At 33.6% G+C, this 17892-nt stretch overlaps 1 protein-coding gene across 2 annotated transcripts in view; it reads left to right on the forward strand.

The window, feature by feature from the left end:
• Positions 1-17892, forward strand: part of LOC5569496 (protein bunched, class 2/F/G isoform) — a 505547-nt gene that overhangs the window by 389057 nt on the left and 98598 nt on the right. For both annotated transcript variants that reach the window (XR_002500480.1, XM_021844777.1), the window contains exon 5: positions 11075-11126. Coding sequence is in view for 1 of the 2 variants with exons in the window: in XM_021844777.1 (XP_021700469.1) it covers positions 11075-11126 (52 nt within the window). In the remaining variant the exon portion in view is untranslated. The remainder of the gene's footprint in view (positions 1-11074; positions 11127-17892) is intronic.

Consider the following 17892-nt stretch of genomic DNA (forward strand, 5'->3'; position numbering starts at 1 on the left):
TTTAAAATCGGAAGGAATTTCTGAGATTAAAAACCTAAGATACATTTCTGAAAAAAAAATCCTTGTAAGAATCGTAGTCGTTCTTCTTGGCATTACGTCCTCAGAGCCTGCTTCTCAGCTTAGTGTTCAATGAGCACTTCCACAGTTATTAACGGAGTGCCTTCTTTGCCAAAGTTGCCATTTTGCATTCGTAAATCGTGTGGCAGGTACGATTATACTCTATACTCAGAGAAGTCAAGGAAATTCCCATTACGAAAGATCCTGAACCGATCGGGAATTGAATCCAGACACCTTCAGCATGGAATGCTTTGTAGCCGCTCACACTAACCACTCGGTTAAGGAAGGCCCCAGGAATCGTAGTTACAATTGATCAATTTTTATGTTTCTGTTCAAAAGAGAATCCTTTTGATGTTTTTAACATCAGGGCGGTTCGAAATTAAAAAAAAGTTTGAAAAATCAACTTCCCATACCTTTATTACAATCATTACGATGAAAATAGTGTTCTGTGAAATTTTAAGATATCTCGATGGTGATTTAAATGGTGATATGGAAATTCATAGTTTATGAACAAATAGATTTGTTTAGAGTTAACCCAAATTTGAGTTTGGTTTGTGAGGAATTACCTTCAGGTAATCCAGGATAAAACATTTCAGGAAAATCTGAATGGATGGCAGTAGGACTTCCTGGAGAAATCTCCTAAGTGGTCTCTTGATAACTCTTTTGCGCGTTCATAGGAAAATTCCCTATATGAATAACATTTGTGAATACATATCTGATTAATCCGATTAATTCCCTGCTGGATTTCTTGAAATTGTCGAAATTATTGGAAGGATTCAATAGAAAACTGATAAAGGAATCTCAGTGAAGTTATCAGCAAGAATTTCGGTTATTATCCCTGTTGTTTGTAACTTTATGAGGATATCTGATATAATTTTTGAGGAATTCTTTCGGAATGACTGGCGGATTTCATAAAGTTATCCCTGACAAAATTTTTGGATGAAATTTTCGAAAGAATTCTTAGAGTTTTTTTTTCAGAAATATCTGAAAATGATATAAGAAATATTGTTTAAATTCATCATGGAGAAATCCACCAAGAATTTTTTGAATAATTTCACAAATAAATTAACTTGAAAAAAGAGAAACTAAACTGCTGGAGAAAAATATCAAAAATATCTGATAATTCAGACGGAGCTGTAGAAAATATGGAAGTGACTTTTGTAGAAATCTTGATCTAACAAGGAAAACTCCGTGAGGTGCTTAAGAATGAACTGTTTGAAGGATTCCAGAAGATACAATTTTCAAAATTCTAAATGTGTTTTTTTTGAACAATCCTGATTTGTATTTTCTGAAAAAGTATTAAAAAAATCTTTGAAAATTTTCGAAAGTAGCTTATGAAGAAATTCCAGATGAATCTCCTGGTTTCTGCCAAATGTTATTCTAGAAGAATCCTGAAAACAATACATGAAGAAGAAATTTAAAATGGAGCCCCTTGAGAAATAACACATAGATATTTTGCAATAATTTGTAGAAAACTCGTTTAAACTTGAAGCAGTTCCTTGAGTAACTATATGGGAAACTTGTAAAGCAGTTTATTAGATTCCGGCAGAAAGTTTTATGATAAATGCTTAAATAAATCTCCAATCTGAAGGAATCATTTGTGTAACTTTTGAATTAGTTACTGGAAAAATTCTGAAGAAAATGAACAAGAAATCGCTAAAGAGACTTCTTTAAAATCCCTGCAGCTACTAGTCGAGAAATCCTTCGTTGGAACTCCAGGAGTTAACTAAATAAATGAAAAAATTAAATGAAAGAAAACAACAGCAGTTAAAATGACGTAAGATGATATAATTTTGTTATCAAGCTGAACTTGTCATATTTTTTGTATCACATTTATAATAACATTTCTCGCGGAACATTACTAAAGGACCTATCTAACATTGAGAGGCTCTCTTTGTTTACTTTCTCTTTCATTAATAACTGAGTCACATTAACCTCTTCTGTTGCGTTTTTTGTATGAAACGCTAGTCAAGGAAATTGATTTTCGTTCTATAGTGGAAAACTTCCAAAAATCTTTAATATTCTACTGTTATAATCGAAAGAGAACGAGAGAAGAGAGAATCTCTAATTTGTACATAGGTCCTTTAGTAATGTTCCGCGAGATTTGTTATATTTTTGACATTCCAGTTGACATTGCAGAGTTTGTTGTAAAACAACTGATGATTAAAAAAAAAAACAATATCAGGGGAACACATTCTGTAATGATCTTATTTTTTCTGTCTGTTCGAGAAGCACCCAAACAGAGTAAAATCACCAGACAAAATAACTTTCTTAGCAGCTACGGTTGAACGGGACCACATGGGTCAACTCCACAAACAATGCAGCAGACCCAGTCAACCATTCGACCATCACGTCTGCGCTGCACCAGAGACCGAATCATCGCCCTTGCGGAAGACTTCAGTTCAGCTGTGGTGGCGGCGCCTCATAGCGTGAAAGGAAGAAACAGTTTACCGGCATGCCATTTGTGCAACCCACCAGCAGTTCGTGGTACACGTCGTCTCGGTCCAGTCCAGCAGTCGTTTGTTATTCATTCGGATCGGATTCCGGCATATCTTTTCTTCCATGGCTTCTTTTGCTACACTCTCGCCGTTTGCACGGAGGTTCAGTTTCCTAGAAAGCCAATTTCCAAACATGATTTTAGTGAAAAAAATAAAGTCAAACATTTATCTTTAATACCAGTTGGTTGGGAACACATACGAAAATTTTAACAGATAATTTTTCAATCGAATGCATTGAAGTGTTGACTCAATTCAAACACCAATAAGGGGTCGTCCATAAATGACGTAGCTTTTTAGGGGGGAGGGGGAACTTCACGAATTCGTGACGATGTGGGACGAGGGGGAGGGAGGGGTCCTAGCTAGTATACGTAGCATTTTGAATCACATCGGTAAAATGAAAGACGCTGATAAAATAACATACAATTATTTTTATCAAATTTCTTTTTTCTTTGCTTGATTTAGAAAGTTGAATTATAAAATGATGATTCAGCTTCAAAACATTCATATGACAAGATTGGAAAAATTCTAAGAAATTTTAGATATTCTTGATAAGTGCATTCAAACAGATTTTTTAATGCTGTAAATAACTATGTGGAAATTTTATTCATGTCTTGATAAATTAATTTAAAAATAAACAAGTTTAAAATTTAAAAAAAAATATCCAAAAACAACGTTTTAACGATTTCGAAAACATTATTCTAGTTCTATTCATATTTTCTGTTAGAGCTTATTTCTTTTAAAAAAAACATATGTTCGTTTTGGCACATATTACATTGAAACAAGATATTTATTCCGTGAATTATGCTTTCAATGTTGCAGAAGATCTCCACCCAATTTCATCGATTTGTTTTGATATATCAATAATCTTGATGGAATAGCCTGAATACAACTTGATGGAAAAGCCTGGTCAACAGATTCGAGTGTTATCGAAATTGTTCTATCATTCAATTTTCTTAATAACTCGGTAATTTGAAGAAAAATTATTCTTAGTCTTTAATTTTGTTATAGGCTGTGTAAGATAATTTCAGTATGGGGAACGATAATGATGTTAAGCTAAATTATTGATAAAAATGAATAATTTGTATAATAATCGCTAAGATCTTCTGAACATTCCAAATATTACAAGTGTAATCTTTTCTACATCTGGCCACTGATTGCTAAATGGATTTGAATTTTGGTAATAATGATATGCTGTTAATAATTTTTATTGAAATATATTCCCTAACAACGAATTATTAAAAAACAATCCTCTAATTAATACCAAACTTTGTATTGAACTTCTAAGAAAAACAAATAAAATAAAAGAGAGGGGGGGGGGGGGTTGCTTGATATGCTACGTATTTTCCAGGGGGAGTATCAGCATTTGTGACGAAATGCTACGAGGGGGGAGGGGGGTGTAAAAAATCAGTGAAAAATGCTACGTCATTTATGGACGGCCCCTAATCAAGATTTGTAGAGTTCTAACTTTAGATTAGCTCTACTGTCTGTCTATCACTGGACTCAGAATTGAAAAGTAGGTACAATGTAATTGTAGACATCATGCATCTTGTATGAAAGCAATCTTTGACAGCTCGTTGTAGAAATTTATTCTAACAAATTGAAGGTTAAAGGTTCAAGTCTGGGTCGAACGGAAACATTTGAACTTATTTTAAATTTCCAATCAAAACAAGCAACTTTGAATTCAAGATCTGTTTCTTTGATATTTTCAAGATTGAAAATCGTGTATTGGAATGCGTATTTTTCGTCATGAAATCGGGACCACTGTGCGTTGGCTGAAACCGCGGTGGGTGCACGAATGCGGTGGCCAACAATTCCGTCTGCTGAGTGCTGGTAGCGGCAAGGCGGAGGCTCAATGTGTAGCAATTCTCAAAGTCAGCTGTTTTCCGACAGCTTCTGCGATAGCAATACACCCACACAGCTGCAGTGGCGTAGAGTGGCAGTCATATCATACGGACAGGGGGAAAACGTGTTTGTGTGTTCCGTCGGTATGCTTGCGTCATCATTTCTCCGTCGAGTTATGGGAACCACCAACACCAACATTCCTTCGCGGAAGAGGAATATGATGACGTAGCAGCAGCAGCAGTAGCATAGATGTGGGAGAAACGTCGACGAATGCTTGCAAAGTTTCGACTCAGTTGGTGTGATGACGAAATACCTTCGGCTGGATTGGGAGGGTGTGAATGTTGTTTGGATGACGTTGGGTAGAAAACACTGCAATGAACATCGAATTCAATGCAAGCGCGCATGTTCTCGGGTATTGCTTGGATGGATATCCATTTGTACTGTGTTATCATACACAAACCATATTGAAATTTAACGCAGTTGTTGGAAGACGTTTAGAAATCTAATGCTGATTGAGATCTCTTGTTGTTTTTGACTAACAAAACGTAGTATTGAATAAATCTATAAGATAGTTCCCTAAATCTTTCATGAGCAGAAGGAAAATTCTATAACACTTATTAATTCGATTCTATGGTTTTAAGCATAACATAGCATAGCATAGCATAGACTGACTGTACATAATGGTTGCTACTCCGTGACTCATCGGAACTGGCAAGAATTGCACTTCGATCCAAATGAATAAGGGATGGGACTTTCTACTTATTCTCGAAGTGCACAATCTAGCAGATCTCATATTACACAGCGCAACAAAAATGACATTTTTGTGTGTCTCAAGGATCAAATTATGTGTCTCTAGTAGATTTGGGGTTGCTGAATCTGATGCCGTTCTCAGAAATTTCCCAGCACGTCACAGTTTTTAGCTACAGGTCGCTAAAGTTGTATAGAACATTGGTTTTATTGATGTTTACCTTAAATTTGAAGTATATTTTATCAAACTTTTTTATGATCTTATCCACCAAGCATGCAAAAGAGGACTTAAACTTTCATTTCAGATATATTTTGGTTGAAATTTCACGATTAAATTTAGATTAAACCGATTTTTTCAGCATGCTTGCAGTCTCCATACAAAATTCTTCGTTTTTCTTATATGGCAATGTACAATACTTTTCTAAACCATCAAAAAATAACATTTCCGCATTAAAAGTATTATAAACTTTGATGATAAGTATTGTTATACACATAAAGTTTGAATTCTGTGGCAAATTAAGCAAATAAATTTTCTTACAAGCTGTCAAACTTGCATGCAAGTTGGATAAAATAGTCAATTTTTGCATATTCAACAATCAATATCTCAAAAACAAGACGTGCTATGATATTTCTGTAAACGGCAATGGATTCAGCAACCCTTAATTAAGTAAATAGAGATATTTTGATGCTGGAGACAAAAACGTGTTCCGCAGTGTTATTGATCAATTACGGCGCCGGCATAATCAGTTGAGATGGGAAAGGAATGTAAGGGTGTAATGATTGCTGCTTCTAGAGACCAAGAATACCTCTGCATCTCTACAATCACTACGGCAAGGGTGTTTATTAGTAAAGAAGGAAAAGATCTGAGAGTCACCTTTGGTCGGTAATGCGATCCATGGATAAGGAGGAAAAATACGACTAGTTTTGCATTTTTGTCTCGAGATTAAAAGTTTTAAAAAATACTTCAACATCCTCAATGTCAAACCATTCAAAAGATGGTTTTATTAATAGGGAAAAGAGAAAAATTTATGAGTATTGAAATTATATAAAACAGGCATAATGCAGACACTTGTAGTGACGAACTATATGTACATAGTTTGTTTGAAAATTACATAAAAGTAACGTTGTCATGAAAAAATATGTTATCATAAGCATGAAAAAATCTCACCAATTTGTCATCCATCTTCGACTGAGCACGAATATCTTGTCGTACAACGCAAACCGCGGAAATTTTCGGCGTCCCTAGACGGAAAACAAACAAACTTAGGCTTTTCAAAGCACTGCCTACACCGCTAGATGGGCACTTTCAAGGAAAAAAAGGGTTTTCTTGTCTTAAAACTATTTAGTGTGTCAATTTCAAACAAAACTAATCAGGTGAAAGCTACAATTATCTCGGATTTCTATAAAACCCAATAAGCGAGTCAATTTTGTCTAATCAGTTTATCAGTTTATCATTTTAATCTTATTAAATCTTATTGTTGGATTTTTGGATCTTACCTTATTAGATCTTATTCACGGATTTGCTGAAACATCTTGTGAATGAATTATTTTTATCTAAAGGGAAATGCTTTTTTCCTACAAGAATTCTTTAAAGTATGCGTCAGATTGTCAATTGGTGAAGAAATGCTCTTTGTCTCAAATGAAAAACACCGTTTCGCGCTAAATCGTTTTCCGAGTTTTCAGCACCCTCTTAGATTCCAATAAAAAAAATAGATTCAATTTTTTGTTTTAATCGAAAAATGGAAACTCTTACAATTATGTGTTACATGGATGTTTTGTAGATAATTGTCTAAATTTTTGAATAAAAGTACAAAAAAAAAACTCATTAATGACCCGCTCTGAATAAATAATCAAAAATGGGGTTTTGTGTAATTTATAATTTATGTTTTGTTTTTAAATTTTTCGTTACAATACTTTTTTTCAGTGTCATTTTTTTTTCAGCCAAAAATTGTCATCTTTGTTGTCCGTAGCTTCATTGTAAAATCTTACGACAATTGACTGAATTTCACGTAACAACCCAAAGTGAAAATTTATGAATTGAAATTAATTTACGTCTATAAAATTACTAAAGTGAGGCTTGTGTTCAACAGAGTTAATCATTCATGAAAAATTAGAAAAATTTCTCAAAAATTATTTGATACACATTAATTAACGATCATTTCCTTTTGTATGGTTAAATTGAATGAAAAGTTGCATGAAAAATTTTCAGTCACAGATAAGAAAACTAGATAGAACAATAAAAAGATGGAGAAATTTGTCTAATCATTTAATGCCAACATTTCCGAGGACAGTATAACTTGTAGAAATTGACTATAATTACATCCAATCTTGATTTATTGATGTAGAATTATCTGGGTACAGTGTCCGTTTGATTTTAGCAACACGTCCAAAAATTTCCTTTTTCCAAAATATATCATTCTAATAAAATCTTTTCTATCACAATTTATTGTGAATTGAATTAGAAAAAAAAATGAATTAGAAAGTTGTCCTACAACCTTGGTTTAGATAAAATTGTAGAAATTGTTAATAGTGATTGCAAACATCTAACAAATTTTGAAAAGTCGGTCGATGTTTGCACGTTTTCAACATGTATGTTGTCTAAATCGAACGGTTTCGTGTTGCCAAAAACGAACGGACACTGTAACAAGAATGATCACACTTCATTAAGTTGAAAAAGCCCGTTTAACCTTTTTTACCATAAACTAAATTTCATTTTTTCGCTTAGGCTTCATAATTATGATGTTTTCTACAGTCTTCGAATATAAAATTTGACGAAGTCACAGACTTCAGGCTGATACAACTACAGTTAACTCTCCCTTTCTCGATATCGAGTTAGAGAACCATAGTAAAAGTTGGTTTTCATGGCTAACTCGATGGCGCCTTTAATCGCAGTTGAACTGGTTTTGTGTTCTGTAACTCGATACCTCCCTAACTCGATGGTCCCTTCAATATCGAGTAAAAGAGAGTTGACTGTATTAATTTTCTTATATGAAACCCAAACAGCACCACCCCCCCCCCCCCCCAACTATCTCCAAAAAGGCGAAAATATTGAAGGAGAGGAAAAAAAAAATGTTTTTAAATTTAAAGTCGATTTTAAAAAATGTTCATTTTTCATTTCGGTGGAATTTAGTCTCAAGATCAGGGATTGAATCCTGAGAAAATTGAGAGAATCTCTCACGTATCGCTCTCTGTAACTATCATAACATGCTGCACATTATGAGAGACTGTTTATCGTATACTGCTACAACTTTGATCAAATTGGGGGGATAGTAGTGCATGATAAAACCCCTCTCAACATGCTCCAAGCCTGGGGGACACTATTGCTATTGGAAGTTCGTGGATTGTTTATCGTGCTAGTAAAGAAAAACACCTATCCCCAACGGTAAACAAGCGAGAAAAATAGATTTTATCATCGCTCTCTCTTTGGGGCTCTCGCTCGCTGCTTCCATTTATCAGACTTGTTACACCTTGCGATACAATGACGATCGTGGACCGCAACAGATGGGATGTTTTTCTTTGCTTGCTTTGATCGTGCTTCATACTCAAATGAGAGCGAATTCTGCAATGTCTGCTCAAGATAGGTAGGTAATTATGTATACTACCAACCGTCCATACATTGACACTTTTAAGGGTATACATTGTTTTCTTACATAAGCTTTTTTTTTTATCTTAAACTAGTGGTCCCGGCAAACTTCATCTTGCCATCAAGTAGGCTGTTGAAAACGCTATTAATCGCCCCATACAAAATGACAGTTTCGTTCACGCTCGTTTTTTCAACTTTCCTGGCGAATATCTGGGGATTGTTATACAAACAAACACGTCGGAACCCTTGACGAACAAAACGGAGAAGAAATCATTCAAATATGTTGACCCGTTCGTTAGCTATTTCGTGACATACAAACACCATTCCATTTTTATTTATATAGATAGATGAAATACTTTAGCGTTTTATTTTTCAACAAAACTATTAAAATGAAGGTCACAATCTTCCAAGAATTCAATAATGCTGAAAAGCGAATCAATTTTGTCTAATCAGCTTACTTTGTATAATCAAGAATTCCATATAAGAAGGGCTCATGATGCGTTTTTCGCCACCATATTTTGAGTTTGCAACACTCTCTAAGAATACATAAAAATAGATATCAAAAACATCATTCCTTCATTGTTTTGTTTAGTATCAAGGGATAATCGTTTTTATTCAGTGTAGTATATTGTGTGTAGTATATGTAGTGTATTTTTTTACATGATATTCATAAAAATACTATGAAAAAAATAAACAATTATTTTAAATTCATCCATACAACATTTGTGTAGGCGTTGCCATGTTTCGATTACAGTGGTTGCACTGTTATGGGTCATTTCCATTGCATTGCACGTGGAACAGAGTGACTAAGTGACCCATAATAGTGTGACCACTGTACATTTTTTTTGAAAAAAAGAATTGGGTAAAAAAGTTGGGCTTTTTTCAAATGATCAAAAAAATATAATAAAAAAATAATAATTGCATACTTAGTTTGTTCAAATTTTATCTGGACTACCATTTGAAAAGGGCCAAACTATTTTAACCCGATTTTTTTTTTCAAAATTGTGTGCAGTGGCTTACTTAGTCAAAGTCTACACATCCAGAAAGTTTCATTAAAATCTGAAAGGGTGCCAACACCTGTTCAAGTTGACGCGAAATGCGTGAAAAGTGATATTTTGTGTTTATGTTGAGTCTGAAACGTGTTAATTCGTAAGGTTTTTTCGCTTCACCGGAGTGGAAGTTTTTTTTCGGTTTTCGGTGGAAGCATTCTGGCTGCTCAGTCAAGGATGAATGATCAATTGGTGAGCTCGTTCCATGCTTTTATTTTAAATCTGTAAAATATGTGAGTTGGGGCCTTACTTAGCCGAATGGTTAGAGAGTGGCCACAAAGAAGAGCCATGCTGAAGGTTTCTGGGTTTCTGGCAAAGAAAGCTCTCAGTTAATAACTGTGGAATTGCTCATAAGAACACTAAGCTGAGAAGCAGGCTCTGTCCCAGTGAAGACGTAATACCAAGCAGAAGAAGAAGAAGATGCACATTGAATCGTTGCAGCGGTGAGACGTAAATATGATTTTTCAACTTTGAATGATTCGCCACTGGAAGTGTCGACATGAGAGAGAGAGTGTTCTGTGATGGTCTAGCCATTCGCGTTTTTTATATAAGTAAAATGTGGTAAAACATACTTTCTTGTTGACAGCTGTAGGAATGTTGCGTTTAGCTATTTGTTCAACAAATTTTGAATGGTTCGTCACTTCAAGTGTGGACATCATTTTCTTCTACTAAGAAATTTTTAATATTAATAGAAAATATTGTATTTATAAGCATATTCATCTAACTTTTTATCGCTTATCAAAGTGAATCCTGTGATTCCTTTCCACAATCCCACCTGACTGCAAGGACGTGGCCGGCGTCGTTATTGACCCTTTATGAATAGAGGCACTGAATTATGCACACTGAACAAGACTATGGCCAATCCCAGCCGGACTTTTAGTTGATTTTTTGTGCATCTTCACTGATATAAGTCAATCATGGAATAGCAACCATTGATATGTGTAGTTAGTCTAAGCTAAGCTAGTTTGAAACTTGTTAATTCGTAAGTATCTTGAATTCAATTTAGAATAAGCCGTTCAGAATTATTTCATTATATCCCCACTGTCATTCGTTATTGGAAAAACACCGTTCGGAAAAAAAAATCTTCCAACCTCTCTCCGCGTGAGATGACTCAACAAACATTTTGCAATTTTCCCACATCCTCGCGCCGCACAGTTGTTCAAACGAGCGCCTTTCCATTGCAAGCTATTGCATTGCATTGATTGGTGGACAATGATTCAACAGCGGACAAACACGGCCCTCGCCTTCGGAAGCAATTTTCTCATTGTCATTTTCCTTTCTCTGTTCTCTGCTTACAGTGCATCTGGGACCAGTGCAGTCGCGATTGACAACAAGATCGAGCAAGCTATGGTAAGTAAACGTGTTTTCTTATTCTGTTTTTCTTTTCTTGAATTTTCTTCATTGGGGATTTCCTCTGTCCGTGTCCGTCCAGTTGGGCTTAATAGTTATTGATGACCCTTTCAACTCTTGCATCGGTTGGCAATCGAGAAATTACGATACCTCTTATGCAATCGGGAAAAAAGATACCATGTTTCAAACGAGGTCACTGTAAGCTAACAGTAGGGCGATTCAAAATTCTAAAAAGTTTGACCATCATTTTAAAATTGAGCTTAATTGGCCGCCCGTTGTTGCTACCCTAGTATCGCCATGAACAGCATTTATACAAGGAAATAACGAGATGATTGCTTCGGCTAACAGACACCCTCAATGTTTAAGTTCTGGTGATTCTAGTGATAAAGTCCGCGGCTACAAAGCAAAGTCTTACTAAAGGTGTCTGGGTTCGATTCCCGGTCGGTCCAGGATCTTTTCGTAATGGAAATTTCCTTGACTTCCCTGGGTATAGAGTATCAACGTACTTGCGACACGATATACGAATGCGAAAATGGCAACTCTGGCAAAAAAGCTCTCAGTCAATAACTGTGGAAGTGCTTATAAGTACACTAAGCTGAGCAGCAGGTTCTGTCCCAGTGAGGACGTTATGCATGGAGAAGAAGAAGAAAATGGTGCAAAAATTATGAGAGATTGGATTTTCGAACTTTTTTGAATTTTGAAACACCCTAGTCTACACTTGCGTACAGTGTGCATCCTGTGTGCAATTAGCCGTAGATTATCCCCCAAAGCCGAGACACTGGTGCTGACAGACGGTGCGTTCAATTACCGTCCAAATGGCCGTTTCGTATCTACGTTTCCGCTTTGGAGAGCACAAATTGAAAGTGAGACTGGCGAGATGTGGCCTTCCCGGGATGAGTTAGCGTGAGCAAAGGGAAGATCAAAGATCGTGCCGCCTTCTAAATCAGTGTTTCCAAACCGGTGGAACGCGGATCCCTAGGGGGTGTGATAATTTTAATGAAAACTTAATACCGTTTTGTCTCAAATTCCGAACACTCGATTTTGTATGAAGATTTTGTTGAAATATTTCACTGGTATGTGATATCAAAGTTCCAGGAGGTGTTGGTCGATTGCAACTAAGTTTGAACAACTTTAAAGCTACCTTTACCCGTCACATCCAGCGTCATGAATTGAGGACAATATCAAATAACGATACAGAATATAATTCTATTATGTTTGGAAAACTTGTTCATAGGCCTGACATCTTTCACTCAGTGGACAACATATTTCGAAATTCACTCACCAGATGGCGTTACAGCATTATCAAATGTATCATAACACCCGCACATGCAACTCCCTGAAAAATTCGGAAGTCTAACTTTGACAATGCATATTCCTGATGTTTTCGAAGCGATTTCAAAAGTTATTTCAGCAATGGAACCGAGCATCATCACCGAGCAAGATAAACATCCGTTTTAATTGTCTCCAAGTAAATGCGTCTACTCAACGTTATTAAGCAAGAGAGACTTGGAAAATACATTCAACAATAAAGTTTAATTCAAACGATGACATCTAATTCTATCGACATGAAATTTATTGTAGAAATGCAGTGGAAATGTTATAGTGAATGTTTTTGATTACACTCAAAAATTATTTCACAAGACAAAAATATTTTCTTCATTTTAAACTATATAAAACAAAATTCAAAGCGATGACATTTAGTTTCATTGACATCAAATTTTAGTGTATTGATTACACTAGAAATTTGTTTACTCAAACAACTACGTAACACTTAATGTTTTCAACCTGTTTGTATTTAAATCAAAATTTATATCGATGATGTCTTGCTTTTCCTGTATAAATTTACTAGAAATAGGTCCAGTGAACATATTTGAGCGTACATAGAAATTTTGGATTGCACTTAAAACTTTTCACCAAAGACGGACGAGAAACGCTAAATTTTCAGTCTCTCGGCAGTCTTTAACCATCGCAGAAATCATTTTCATTTGATTTCGAAGCACGATCAAAGCAAGCGATGAAAAACATCCCATACATATCGGTCCGTGGCCACGCGTGGTCGGCAATGTTTCGCATTGTAACAAGCTTGATAAATCACAACAGCGAACGAGAGCTCAAAATAGAGAGAGAAAGCGACAATAAAACCCGTTTATCTCGTTTTTTACTATTGGGATAGGTGTCTTATTTTACTGGCATGGTAAACAATCCCCGAACATCTCATGGCAATAGTGTCACTAAGTTTTAGATGGATTTTATCATGAGCTGTAGTAGCAGATTATTAACAGACTCTTATAACGTGTTGCTGATCATGATCGTTACACAGAGCGATAAGTGAGAGATACTGTCAATTTTCTTAGGATTCATCCCTGGCCTCTCTACCGGTAAAGCAATATATAAAGTAATGGCATATATTTTTTTTGGTAGATATTGGGTCAGCATGTTGAGGAAGAAATTGTAAATTTTGATTCAAAATTTTCATTTACTAAAAAAAACAATTATTTTTAACCTATTTTTTAATATCTGTTTTATCTTAAATTGAGTTTTTAAGTGATGACATGTTTTTAGTTATAAAGTCAATTGAACAGCGATTATATTAGAGCAGAAAACAAAATTTTTAATTACACTAAAAATTATTTTGCTCGAAAAATTACAAGAAATCATTGTTTTAGAAATTGTTAGCCTGTACATAGAAATTCAATGCGATGTTCTACATTTTTTAACATTAATTTGCCGAGTTCAGTAAACCTATTCAGGGTTAAAATGAAAATTTCGAATTGCACTCAAAATTTCTGTTGATATAAATTGAGAAAACCCTCATTGTTTCAATTTGTTTGCTACTAAATCCAAACTTGATGCGATGACATTTAATTTTTTCATCATAAAAGTCTAGTGAATAAGTTTGAGCAAAAATAGAAATATTGAAAAAAAAAACTATTTTTATTGTTATGTTTTAGGCATCTTGTCTGTAAATCAAAAATTATGGTGATGACATGTATTTTTTTTCGTCAAAACATTATTTGAAGAAGTCTAGTCAACACGTCAGAGCAGAAATGAATCGTTTTGTATACATTAAAATTTTCTTCATAGCTACGAAACACTCAAGATTTTAGCCTGTTTGCTTGTAAATCGAAAATCAAAGCACTGACACATTTTTTTTTATTTATTTGCATTGATTTATCCAGTGAATATGTTTTAACAAAAATTTGAAATTATTGATTGCACTCAAATATTTTTTTACTTAAAAAAAAACTAGGAGGCATACTTTTATTTAACCATTTCGTGACTGGTAGCAAGTCACTTTTTAGTGGCTGGGTCACTATTTTTTACCTGATCACTTAAAAGACACTATTCACAATAAAAAGTCATTAACACTTGTCCGCCTAAGATATTCGTCACTTACACGGACGACGAAGCCTCAAAATCAGTTGGAACGCTAAATTCAACCCACTATATCTCGGCTGTCCTAAGCCCGATTTACAAAATTTTGGCACCTACAGAAATGTATGGGCTTCTAGATTCATGTCAGATTTTTGAAATATTTTTGGGAACTACTGTTTCATTTGTAGTACTTAAAACACCGGAGCAAGTCCTAAAAAAATTTCTAACCGGCGGTAATTTGTAGATAACTTAGAATTTATCGCGATAACCTATAGATTTTTTTATTGTATGATGATCGTATTAGTGTAATCTAACAATTGGCATTGAATTTTTGAGTGTTAGCCTTTCAAAGAACTACAATATATTCACAAAACTGCGTAGAATACAGAAAAAATACATTTTCAATTATAACTTGAAATTTATCGCGATGACCCAAACATTTTATGATCTTAAAATATACTCATATTTAAGGCCATCAAATTTGCAGAACACTGATAATAAGCTTCTGTTAGAAAAACTACAATATTTTCACAAAATAGTGAAAAATACAGGAAAATACAGGTTTTCTACAGTAATTTCATATTTATCGCAATGAGTCATCAGTTTTATAATTTTAAACTCTTTGTTTGTTCATGAGAAACAAATTTCCTGAACATTGTTGATCGTTGTTTGTTCAAAGAACTACAATATATTCACAAAACTGCGTAGAATACAGAAAAAAAATACATTTTCAACTATAACTTGAAATTTATTGCGATGCGCCAAACATTTTATGATCTTAAAATATACTCAAATTTGCAGAACACTGATAATAATTTTCTGTTGGAAAAACTACAATATTTTCACAAAATAGTGAAAAATACAGGAAAATACAGGTTTTCTACAGTAATTTCATATTTATCGCAGTGAGTCATCAGTTTTATATTTTTAAACTCTTTGTTTGTTCATGAGAAACAAATTTCCTGTACATCGTTGATCGCTGTTTGTTCAAAGAACTACAATATATTCACAAAACTGCGTAGAATACAGAAAAATACATTTTCAATTATAACTTGAAATTTATCGCGATGACCTAAACGTTTTAAGATCTTAAAATATACTTATATTTAAGGCCATCAAATTTGCAGAACACTGATAATGAATTTCTGTTGGAAAAACTACAATATTTTCACAAAATAGTGAAAACTGCAGAAAAATACAGGTTTTCTACAATATTTTCATATTTGTCGCAATGAGTCATCAGTTTTATAATTTTAAACTCTTTGTGTGTTCATGACAAACAAATTTTCTGAACATCATTGATAGCTGTTTGTTCAAAGAACTACAATACTTTCACAAAATCTTGTATAATACAGAAAACTCCTAAATTTCTGCTGCAATTTATTTATTGCCTCTAGATCAATTAAAAGATTTGAAGTATTTTTAGTTATGAAATATATTAAATATATTTACAGAACATTTTTGATGTTTTTTAAAGAACTACAACAGTTTCACAAAACTACGAATAATACAGGGAAATTACGATCCTAACAACAGTTTGAAATTCATTGCAATGATACATGTATTATGTGATTTTAAAATATTGTGATATATAGGGTTATCAAGTTTTCACAATATAATCGATGAAATTTTATTGAAAGAACTACAATATTTTCACAAATTACCATATAATACAAAAATATTCTGTTGCTACCGAAGTTTGAAAATTTTATCATCTATATAATTTTCTAAATCGTTGTGTATTTTCAATAAAAATAAATGTGCTCAAAATTATAAGATGCTGTTTGTTTGTTTGTTCCTTTGGAGTATTGTAAAACTTCCCGAGCAAATACGGATAGCTGGATGATATCAACATGATAACATCTTTTATTATCGCGGTTATCATTTTGATATTATGTTATCAACGATAACCGAATGATAACAACATTTGTTATCAGTGTATCAGTGACAGACATTTTTGATAATAAAATATGTCATCACACATCTTTCCTATAACTTTTTTATAGAGCGTGTGTTATTAAACAAAGTTGACTTTTCGTCATACATAATTTTGTAAAATTATTTTAAGCGTAAGTTTATTCCAAAACACTCATCTCTCACAATTTTTCTTTTATTTAAGACCACAAAATTCAAAAATATATGATGATGCAAATTGAGTTATCAACTTGAACTCAGTGATTACACAATTTGCTATTGTTTTTTTATTTGACGAACAAATTTGAGTTCTCAGTTTTGTTATGTTGGCTGTTAATTCAGCCAAGGTGATAACAAAATCAGTTATCAAATGATGATAACCAGATAACAAAACCTGTTATCATTTTGCTATTCAACTTTGCTCGGGTTTCTAATTATGAAAACATAACCCAGTTACTGAACTGTAGCGGAAATAAATCCGAGGTACATTCGATTTGCATAATCTGCTGATTTAGACATAGCGTGATATATTCTAGCAATATTAACAACTTTCAAATGAAGTCGTCTGACTTTATTTTTATGTGGTTAAATTATTCTTTATATTAAAAACACAAGACGCCGTGAGCGGCTATTGGATCAGTTGGTATTTTTTATGTTTCAATAATTGCTCATTCAAAAATTATTATGTATACTAATTCTTTTTGCTGAAGTAGGTATAATTTGACCATAAAAAATAGCAGGATAAATAACAATTTCTAATTATGTAATGCTTTTTATCCAGTATGTTCATCACGAAATCTGTTTACCGTGAGCGGAATAGGAACACTTAGATGCAGTAACAGTTTCAATTAAATATTTTTTATGAATGTTTTTCAAATAATTTCTATATTAACGCTGATCATCTATACTTGGAGCTACATTGTTACATAAAAAAAAGTATTGATCGACTCAATAGTTATTTTAAAATGAACCTTCGAACACCTTACTTCCCTTAAATGAGGGGAATATGGTGCACAGATGGTACTCTATTTCTTTTCCCTGCGAAATAGGAAAACTACGGTGATAGTAAACAGTACGATGTGGTTAAACATTAAAATAAATGTAAGTTTTCCATAGCAATATGTAAAGAAAGTTTTTTACTGCATTCAACATTCTATTGTTTTTGTAGTTCTTTTAAGAATAAAATGATAGTATTTTGAAGCAGATTTTTTAAGATGTGGCATGTTCAAATATTATTAAAGTAAAGCTGGTTGAATCGATTCTTACTGTTTAACTTACTACATGGTAGTTAAAAGTATATGCTATTAGTACAAAATAAAAATGGATCTGAAAAAGTGACATGAAAATGGGTTTTCAATCAAGCCCTAGCTGAGACAGTGATTAGGGTAACTGTATATTTGAAATATTTACCTTTATATTTTTATTCTTAATTATTATTATAGTTTATTAGTTAGATGGCATCAAACATGTTCTTGTT

This window comes from Aedes aegypti, chromosome 2 (assembly GCF_002204515.2).
Source record: "Aedes aegypti strain LVP_AGWG chromosome 2, AaegL5.0 Primary Assembly, whole genome shotgun sequence".
Classification (NCBI taxonomy): Eukaryota; Metazoa; Arthropoda; class Insecta; order Diptera; family Culicidae; genus Aedes; species Aedes aegypti.